The 10,906-nt window shown below is 44.3% G+C and overlaps 1 protein-coding gene across 1 annotated transcript in view; it reads right to left on the bottom strand.

Moving 5' to 3' along the window:
• Nucleotides 1-8,421, bottom strand: part of SEC63 (SEC63 homolog, protein translocation regulator) — a 30,996-nt gene extending 22,575 nt beyond the window's left edge. Inside the window, exon 1 of the mRNA XM_035109287.2 lies at nucleotides 8,215-8,421. Within this exon, the coding sequence (XP_034965178.1) occupies nucleotides 8,215-8,338 (124 nt within the window). The 5' untranslated portion in view covers nucleotides 8,339-8,421. The remainder of the gene's footprint in view (nucleotides 1-8,214) is intronic.
• Nucleotides 8,422-10,906: the final 2,485 nt, after the last annotated feature.

Raw genomic sequence — 10,906 nt, forward strand, 5'->3', positions numbered from 1 at the left:
CTACTTTATTGGAAGTTTCATGCTGTGTATGTCACACCACCTGCCCTGTCTACTCTAGCCCTCAGCTGCAGTGCAGGATACTACGGTATATTGTAAACATCAGTGTTGAAGCAAGATTCAACTGTGAATTCACTCAGCTCTTGAACAGGGAATTGTGGAGGGGGGGGGGAGAGAGAGAGAGACGCATGCACACAGAGAGAGATGTGCACACGGGGGGGGAGAGAGACGCGCGCGCAAACACAGAGAGACAGACGTGCACACGGGGGGAAGACAGACGCGCGCACACACAGAGAGAGACAGAGACAGACACGCACGGGGAGAGAGAGACGCGCATTCACTCAGCTCCTGAACAGGGAATTGTGGAGTGGGGGGGGGGGGAGAGAGACGCATGCACACAGAGAGAGATGTGCACACGGGGAGAGAGAGAGAGAGACGCGCGCGCAAACACAGAGAGACAGACGTGCACACGGGGGGGGGAGAGAGACGTGCACACACACAGAGAGAGACAGAGACAGACCAGCACGGGGAGAGAGAGACGCGCGCGCACACACAGAGACGGACGCGCGCGCACACACAGAGAGAGTGCGGCGCTGCTTTGCGCTTTGTCGGAAGCGGCGGTTGCTGCAGCGTTGACAAAGCACGAAGCAGCACCGCACTTAGGGGAAGATGGCCAGGGAGGGGTCTGTGGGGCCGAGGCAACGTTTGAAAGGGAGGGATGGCGATGAGGAAGCGGGGAGTGAACCGACTGGGGCTTTAACACGCCCGCACGCGCAAAAGGGAGGCTCGGAATGTGGAGATCGCTTCTCTTAAAGTGCCGCAAGTAACGAGCCTCTCTCTCTTTCCTCCTGCCGCTCGTGCCCTTGGTGCTCCGTGCAGCGCTGCTTCGCGCTTTGTTAGCGCTGCAGTCGCCGCCGCTTCCGGGCACCGACCCGACCCGGCAGGCTTCCTCCTCCTGCCGCAGCCGGCATTGCAGGAGCTGGGTCCTGCTGGCTTGTGCCCTCGGTGCTCCGTGCGGCTGCTGCACGCTTTATCGGCTGCTGCGCAGCTGCTTCCGGGCACTGTCCCAACCCGGCAGGCTTCCTCCTCCTGTAGCGGCCGGCGTGCTGGGTCCCACTAGCTGGCTGGGGCACTTGGTGGTCTTGCGCCGCGCGGCACTGAAGTATGGCTTATTTTCAGGGTATGTCTTATATGTCTCAAATGCTTAAAAACCCTGCCCTGGCTTACTTTTTGACTATGTATTAAAAAAGGGGAAACACGGTATTTGATAGGCATTCTGCCTGCAGCCACACTGCTTTCCTTTAGGAGTAAGGGAGCAAGTTCTTTCTTTATCTAGGTATCCCAGTTTCTACACTTCCCGGCCATGGAAACAGAATTAATCAAAATATTAGCTTTGCTTTTAAGGCAGGTTAAGAGGTACCATTCCCAATCATTTGGCCACGATCATACGTTTGTTCTTGGTAACTCTCAGGAGTGGAACAAGTGCAGTCTTTCTACTTAAATTGCACATTCCTCTTTAATTATTTTGAAAGAGATAACATACTATTCTTTACCACTGTTTCAAGATGCAAATAGGTTCTTGAAACTAAAAAAAAAGTTTATCTTTCCAACTCATTTATTACTGTTGTGCGTCACTAGTTAAGAACATGATGGCTTGTTTTCGCTCTTCCATTACACAGTGGGCTAAGTAATACAAACAAACCAAGAAGCATATGCACAGGGTTTTTTAAAGCACTTAATGATACTTGACATTAGAACCTTGAATTTTAAGTCTATTTTCTGTAAGGAATGTGCTAAATAATTTATTCAAGTAATCTGCAAAGACATACAATCATGGACCAAAGCTCTGGGAAACACTAGAATACAACAAAAAGCTCTACATTTTTATGTTGTATAGGTTGAAATGTTAATTGAACAGTTGATGTTCTCTAAACACTGTGAGTAGCTTTCAGATTTGAGACAAAAAGTGGGATGTGATGTGCAAGTAGGGATAGATGAAACTGTCAATTTTGGTTGCTCCCAGCTCCACATTTTTCCAATCTCAAGTTCAGTTCTCCACATTTTAATTTTTTTAAGCCTCATGGAAATTCATCAGCATTTTTGTGTGCATTTCTACTGATATAAACATTTGTATTCAATTCTGCCCAATACAGACATTTTTGGAAAGCAATATTCCCCAATATGATTGATTTATATATGTTATTTTCAGCAATATTTGCACTTTTGTGCACATTTTACTTTGGCTGGAGAACTGCATAGCAAATTTCAAGTACAAATTTCAAAGGATGGCTAGGTTATGGTTTGCGTCTTCTTTTGGAATGTATGGAATAGGTGAATTTAAATGCAAACTGAATCCAGTTTCTTCCCCATCCATATATACAACTAGTAAATCAGTCAAATTCATAGGAAGTATGTAAAGCTTCCATGGAACACTCATCGAGCTGAACCAAAATTGTAGCTTGAACCTATGATTTGGTTCAAATATAGCAGATGCTACAGTTCAAAGAAACAGAAAGCAGATCCACTGAGATCATCCTAGATTTTTCACAAGTCAAATGTGTACACTCTTAGAATTTGTTGCTAACTGTAGCAGCTGCTTCCTGCAAAGTACCAACATAATCACACCATACCGACCAAGAACAGATATTTTTGTGACATGCTCAGCTCTCTTATTTTAGTTTAGTAAACACATATAAAACTTGACACAATTTACACTTTTATTTCAGACACAAGGTCAAATTAATTGGCAGAAAGTTCAGGGATTGTGATTTTCTCAAGAAGTGTGTAAAAATTAAGCTGCATGTTTAGAGGACTTTTAAGGATGCAATTTTAAATATGCATACAGAGAAGCAAGTTCCATTGAAATTAGAGTTTCTTCCAAGTAAACAATGCAGTATTGCCGTTAAAAAAAAGTAGCTCAGATCCATACTAAAGCCCCATTGTTTAAGACAGTGATGGCCAAACTTGGCCCTCCAGCTGCTTTGGGCCTACAACTCCCATCATGCCTAGCTAACAGGACCAGTGGTCAGGAATGATGTAAACTTTAGTCCCAAAACAGATGGAAGGCCAAGTGTGGCCATCACTGGTTTAAGAGTACTAAACTAATGTTCTATCATACCACAAGCACCTACATACACCTAGCAAAAGCAGGAAGACAAACTAACCCAATGGTAATTTACATAAATATAGTGGTGCAACTATTCAGTCTTGCTTCATAGAAAATGCAAAACCATATCAGCTAAATAGCTGCTCATCAACTAACCTTTTCTTACAACATAATCCTATGCATGCCTATGCAGAAATAGGTCTTAAGTAAGGTGACTGGCAGAGAGACAGGGCCTTGGATAAAACTTGAATGTGAAAATTCAAGTGGTGAGGGAGAATGTGAAAATTCTCCCTCACCACTAGTTCCTCAAAATATGCTTTGATGAGTTAGGGGACATTCCGCTATTCATTCATTCCACCAAACAGACAATACTGGATACCACCCAATATAAACACATAAAATAAAACATTAAGATTTATTGTCTGCAGCCATCCCCCACCAGGATGAATATAGATGTGCAAGTTTGCATACTAAGGAGCAGCCAGAAGTAGAAGTCGGCTTGCTTGTACTTTTGTCATCTGAACACCTGCTTCTCAATACACCTCTTACACACACACACTGAAGTTCATAATCACCTTAAGTCAAGGTTAATCAGAATTTACTATTTTTCATGATCAAATGGTTTTCCAGCAACTCTACACAGTAATGATTTTTACTGCAGTGGATGTAATGATTTATTTTAGAACAGTCCTACACAGTATGTTAAAACTCTGGGATCTAAACAATCGGACAGGCACTGAGCTATCAAATGAACATTCACTGCTCAGTGCCAAGCTAGTTCGGTTCTCTAGAAATACTGTAAACTCAGCCCAACGAGGCCCCATTATCATTCCCTAAGCAGCGCAATATTCTATGGAACTTAAACCAAAACAGCAAAATAAGTAATTATACATTCTGCTCCTGATATAAATGGATGGCAAGGTGAACTGCATATTAATTTTCCATCATTAGAAGCGATGTAAGAATTTGAAGTGAACCACCACCTAAAGTGTGCTGAATTCAACAGGCTTAGCGCCACAGCCATTATGACAACACCTATTAAAAAAAAGAAACAAGAAGTACCATTTAACATTCTTCTGTATGCACATATCGTGCAAAAGTTGTAACATTTAAAGATTGTTAAAAATGCAGCACCTCATTTTTGGACACCTACAACCTTAAGACATTGTTTCCTATTAAACTGAAACCCTATTATATGACTGGGTCTAATACACATTAGAAGAATTAAAATAACTCTGCAAAATTGTATTGCAGTAAAGGTATACCAAAAGATACTAAGACATAATAATGTTTGCCTGCCTACTTACCAGCAATGTATCTGCCTTAATTTGTGTTGCTCTCTGTCCCCCAAAATTAAACTTTGATTTGTCACGGGGGTGGGGTAATTCACCCACCACAGATGAGAAGCTATTTAGAAGCCGCCTGCAACCATAAATCAAATGCATCAATGTTGTGCATCTGCAACATTAGAAGCAGGAAGGCTGTGATCCTAACCCCACCAACTGGGAGTAAGCTCCATTGAATTCAATAGGACTTACTTCAGAGTTAAGACGGCTAAGACTCCTCTGCAAAGCACCAACATAAACAACTTAAGACAGTGGTGCGCAATAAGATTTCCTCTCCTACAACTGGAACTTCTCACTCTTTCCTCCCTCCTGTAACTTGCACTCTCCAAGGCTGTTCAACCTTGCTGCTGCATGAGTGTGATACAGCCCAGTGTTCTTGCTGTTCGTAGTCTTCCAAGGGCCAGTCATGCAATTCACACCACCAACCTATGTCACATTTCATCATTCTGAACTGCAAGCTGAGAAAAACTAAATGTTAACAGATCTATAGACACACATATATACAAAACAGGAATAAAAAGAGCATCAGCATCACTGCTCTTTATCTTTATTACATGATGGATAGAAGTGTATCCTCTGTGCAATGGTGTAAATGATCTAAAGGAAACATTTTAGACAGCAACATGATTGCACAGCTTGTGGCCAACGGCTGAAGCGCAAGGTGCACCACCTGCTAAGCAACTTCCGGCAACGGCACAAATTGCAACATTTTCCTAAAACCAGAGGACGCCAGGAAGTTTTACCCCATCGGTTGTATAACCTCTTTCCCCATCACATTTTTTAAAATTTTGTTGCTAAAGCCAATTTGCATATACTATTTGAAATGGCATAAATTATACATGCTGGCTTATTTAATGACCCTTTCAACCTCCAAATGTGCAGTGTAGTCTGTTCCTAATATTTGGAAAATTAGTCAGGCTGGCTGCAGCTATGCTAAACAGTATACACCACTGAGCAATGTGGAGTGTTTCCGCAACACACAAACACACACAGGCTTTACAAGCATTGTGTGACAAAGCGAAGAAAACCGTGACACCAACATGGCATGGCAGAGGTGGAAACAAGCAGCAATACCAGGTGGCATGCCAAGTCCCCAGAAAGTGCCTAACTCTGGAACACCATGTTTGGCAGAACAACGTGTATTTCTTCTTCCAGTTGCCACTTTTAATTTACAAGCAGCAATGTTGTTCAACAGCTGCTTCCACATACAGAATTTTAAGTAGCTAAAAGATTTTAAACAGAGGTCTGATTTAGATGCAACACTAGACTGTGCCTATATGTCATATGAAAAAGCCCCAGGTTCATGCACTACTACCTGCATGTCCACGAGCTTGGCCAAAGGAAAAGACCAAAATCATTCACTTTACTTTTTAACCACAGTATAGTGCTACATCTGAACCAGACACACTGTAATTATTCTTAACCATGGTTTACCAAAAACAAGTCAACTTCAAACCATGGTTTATGAAACTGGCTTGTTTCAAATTAACTGGCATTAAGACAAGCCAAAGTTTAGGGTTCACACACAAAATTAAATGGTGGTTCATTGAAAGTGGAACCAAAAGCTTCCAATCTTCTCCTTGCAGATGTGCAAGGGGAGAGTGAGAAACTCACAAGTCCAAGTAATGTAATTTGGTGTTATGTCTGACAAGGCCATAGACCAGGCATAGGCAAACTCAGCCCTCCAGAAGTTTTTGGCCTACAACTCCCACGATCCCTAGCTAACAGGACCAGTGGTCAGGGATGATAGGAATTGTAGTCTCAAAACATCTGGAGGGCCAAGTTTGCCTATGCCTGTCACAGACTAAGTCCTATCTTATAAAGCAAACATTTTATTGTGATATATGGGTGACCGAAGGCAGGCTTTTGGTTCAACTTACCCGTTTGCCAATGAGTTGAAAGTCTGTCAATTTGTTTGTAACACAATAATTACTCCACTAGGAATTCAGAATAAAGTTCATGGCACAATCTGGTAGCTCAAACATCAATTCAAGCCCTGCACTGATTTTCAAACATACCATTTACCTTGAAGACTCATGTATCAGAATTTAAAAGTTGGTGTGAACACTCAGGGAAACATTCTGTTTTTCAAAAATGAACTCTGCCTCAACCCCCATACCTACTTTAAAAGAGAGAAAACGATTGCCCAATGCAGTCACAACAAACTACAATTCACTGTTGCATGTGGGACAACAATGGTTACTTTTCTCCAGTAAAGGACTATGAAACTAAATGAAAAGAGGATGCTAAAGCAGGTTCTAATTCAGAGCCAGTCAAAAACAGAAAATTATTCAGAATTCCTTGGCAGTATCTCTTTCTTTTCAGGAAAAGGTTGGCTAGGAATCTGGCAAAGATACTTTAGATATATGCATCACCAGCCACATATCAGGAAACTAGACAGCTTCAATCTAGCTTCAGGATCCCATTAGACTAAAGATTTCAGATGATGCTAATGGATGAAGAAAAAAATAGCCATAAAATCCAGGAAGGCAGATTCAAAACTTAGGACGTGTCCTTCTTAGAGTGTATTGTATTACTTAACATTTCTGCCTATTTATTATGAGAACCAAGTAATAAAGCTGTTTTTTTGGCTGGTTAGTCGTTTACACCTCCATGACTTCACAACCTCTGTAACAAGGGGTGCAACAATCCAGATGCTCAGTATCTATGAGATACTATCATTTGCTGGCTGGTTTGCTGCAAAGGTCAGGAGCAGGTTTCTCCTATCTAGCTTCAGAAAAACTCACAGCCTCTTGAACTTTCCAACAATGCTTGCATCCTCGTCCATAACAAATGTTCTAAACATTCCCCAATAGTCTTCTAGGAGCCTGGAAATTAAAACTACAAAGTCAAATGGGGTGCGGATTACAGTGTACTACTAACTACCAAGTTCTCAAGTGAAGATTTGTTTTAGGCTAAAAGCTACACCGAAGCAGAGCTTGATACAAACCTATTTATTCTGAAGCACTCACTGAAATGATAAGGATCGTTACTTCACATCTCTATCATGCTACAAGCTACCACAACTTGCTCCCAAGGCAGCTTCACAGTGCACAGGCAAAGAAGCCATGTAATGAAGATTACTTGGCCCTTATCTCTCTCATGCTCACAATCAGGAAGAAAAAACTCTCCCCTTTCAACATGAAAAGCTCCTAACCCACTTAAACAAAGCAGTCGGTGGCATTTTCCCCAGATAGATCAAGCACCGAATACAGTATACGACTCTGATCTGGAGTATATACTCAGTGAGTGCACCCAGCGAAGTCAAAGAGGGCTGGCTGCTCCACGTTTACGTAATCCTTAGGCTTTCATTCCACGCGTTAATATTGGCTTCCTTTCACGCGTGACACCCCAAATGCACCTTATGTGCCTGCAACATGAAAACCTGCAAGCCAAAAACCTACACTGATATGTTCTTTTTAAAATTACTGTAAATAAACAAAATCCCGGTCTTCTTCTAGGATTCCTGTCCACTTCCAGAGACTCGACACAAACAGCTGGAGGAAAAGAGAGCCTCGACGGGAAGCGTGGCGGCGTGGGAACGGCCTTCGAGACCGGCACCGTCTTCACAGCAGCTCCGCTGCAGGAGCTCGGGGAGGAAGAGCGCTAAGCCCCTCGAGGGGAAGCTGCGGGGTGGAAAGTGGGCTTCCTGGAACCCGCCAGAGGAGAGGGACGGGGCTCCCCCACCCACACGCGGCGGCGCCAGGCCCACCGCGGCCGGGGGAGCTGGGGCGGCGGGCGGCGGCTTCGCCCTCGCCTACTCACCCGAATGCTGGTCCCGCGGCCACAGGTAGTAGGTGGCGGGGATGACGATGAGGGCCACGAAGCTGGTGAGGAAGTAGAAGAAGGTGTTGCCGCTGTCATCGTACTGAAACTGCTGCCCCGCCATGGCTGCTCACACGCCCCGCCCCCCTCGGCTCTCCTCCTCTCCCGGCGCTCGCCTCCAGCCAGCGCCAGGCGAAGCAGCGGCCGCTCGGAGGATCCCGCGAGAACAGGAGCAGCGCCTGCCTGCCTGCCTGCCCCACCCACTGGCCGCTTCACCCCCCCGCCCCCACCACCTCCTGCTCTCGCTCTCCCTCTTCCACTTCGACCCCCAGCAGCGCCAGCGCTACGAGAGGAGGGAGACGTGTCGCTGCGCAGGCGCCATCGCGACCATTGTGACGTCGCGCGCGCGCTTCCGGTTCCTGGGCCCCGGTCGCCCCGGATTGGCTGAGCGGGGAGTCCTTGCCCTCCCCAGCGGGTTGCGGGGAGAAGAGCGGAAGCCTGAACGACCAGAAGCATTCTGTGGTTGAAGTGCTGGTGGAGGGGGTCGCGCTCGAAGGAGGGAGAGGGTGTGCGAACGTTTTTCTTTTTTTAAGTCCTTTTTTCTCTTTGCTACGACTTATTTGCAACGGGTTATTATAGGACGTGTGATCTTGGTTGTGTGTTTTGTTGTTCCTGCGACTTGTAAACCGCCTTGTGGGCAATATAGGAATGCGGCATACAAATTAAAAGTGAAATGGGGGGTGGGGGGTGGGAATGCAATGAAGGTCTCTTTCAAGGCTGCGCTGGCAGCTGGCGAACTTTCCCTCCTCCTGTCGCTCTTTGACTCCAGAGAACTCATTATTAGAAACTTTTTTTAAAATGGAGACGTTTCTGATCATACTTAATCCGTTCAGAAAGCATATCAAAAATGCAAGTGTATTTTGAATTATTTTAATTGGACCAGATGATAACAGCTGTATCTCCTGGTTTTTCCCCTAACTAGCCCCTTTTACTATGTGTGTGGGTTTGTCACAATAGCTTCTGCACATCCCTTTCCCCCAGTAATGGATATTCTATTCTGCTTGCAGCCTGCATCAGTGGGCAAACTTTGACAGAAGGTATCTGCCCCTAATTAGTCCTCCCCACCTTCCATTACATTTTTGAGCAAGCACACAGGTATTTTTATACATGTACAAAAGCAAAAGTGTGTTCTTACAGTACATCAAGGTTTGCTTGGGAGCCCCCTGCAGCACTTCTGAAACAAGAAAACCTCGGTCTACTATGCTTCCAATTCTGCTCAGCAGCCAAATCTTATATCAGTAGGGAAAGTACAATTCAATATTAGGGGGGGAAATTGAAAACATCCATAACTTTTTCACAGGTCTAGATGAAATTTGCAGGCATATTAGCATTTCTGGAGTAGATAACATGCATCAAATTTCTCTCAATGGCCAACCAGATGCCTGTGGGAAGCCTGCAAGCAGGACCTGGGTACAAAAGCATTTTCCCTACTTGTGATTCCCAGTATTCAGAGGCATACTGCTACTCTCCATGGAGGGAAAGCATAGCAATGGAGGCTAGTAGCCATTGATAGCCTTATATACTCCGTGAATTTGTCCAATTAAAGCCATCCAAGCTGTGGGCCATCACTGCCTCCTACGGGAGCGAGTTCCATGCTGCTTGAGTCTTGCTTCTTGGTTTCCCACAGGCATCTGATGGCTGGCCACTGCGAGAACAGAATGCTGGACTGGATGGGCCACTGGCCTGTTTCCAGCAGGCTCTTCTTATGTTCTTTCAAACCCAGTGTTTCATTTCTAATCAGTAACCACCAGTTTAGACCCTAATAGCATATACTGTATGTTAAATTAGCTTTGTGTTTGTATATATTTTAAAGTATGGCTCCATTGAGAGTGGGAGGGAGATGATTTGGTACTGATCCTTAAAAGGAGCTGAGGTGACACTAGTGTTTCTTCATCTGTTCGTTGGGGGAGTTCACACCGCTTCCAATCTGCAATGCAGCAACCTTCCTTGGCTGTTTGACCTCTTTGACAACAGAGAGAAACAGAGTATAGAGCTGGATTTTTTTTAAAGCATTTATTTTCCCCTGTATGCTTTAATATAGCTACAACAGCATTTACAGTGTTAAAAGTGTGGGAGGAAAATAATGAGACCTGTAACCCACGTGCAGGTAATTAACAAAAGAATATAAAGTCTCATCCACTGCTCCCCCTACCCCAGAAACCTGCTGTTTGCCACTGAATCGGAACAACATTAAACAGTGTTTCTGCAGATTGACGTTTGTTTTGATTCAGCGGTAAACAGTAGGTTTTCCCAGGGGAAATGCTGGGACAAACAAAAAACTTGGACTTGTGCCTCGAAAGCATGGGACAAGTGCAAGTGTGGGCAAGCCCTAACAGCAAAAGAGGGGTAGCACAAAGAATCAACAAAAAAACAGAAGGCTGATATGAAAACCAGAACTCCAAATAGTACTCATCTATTGGCTGTATACTGCCCAACACACTTCAATAACAACCTTCATTAAGGACAAATTCTAGATCGTGCAGTGCAATCCTGTGCATTTTTACTGTGTGGAATGGCCTTATTCTCTAGCAAGTATGTTAGGCATTGCAGCTTTTTCTGGTATCTCAGCGGAACAGGCTACAGATTAAGACATGTGAAACACCTGTAGTAAGTCAGCTACAGTCCTCAACAT

This window comes from Zootoca vivipara, chromosome 3 (genome assembly GCF_963506605.1).
Source record: "Zootoca vivipara chromosome 3, rZooViv1.1, whole genome shotgun sequence".
NCBI lineage: Eukaryota > Metazoa > Chordata > Lepidosauria > Squamata > Lacertidae > Zootoca > Zootoca vivipara.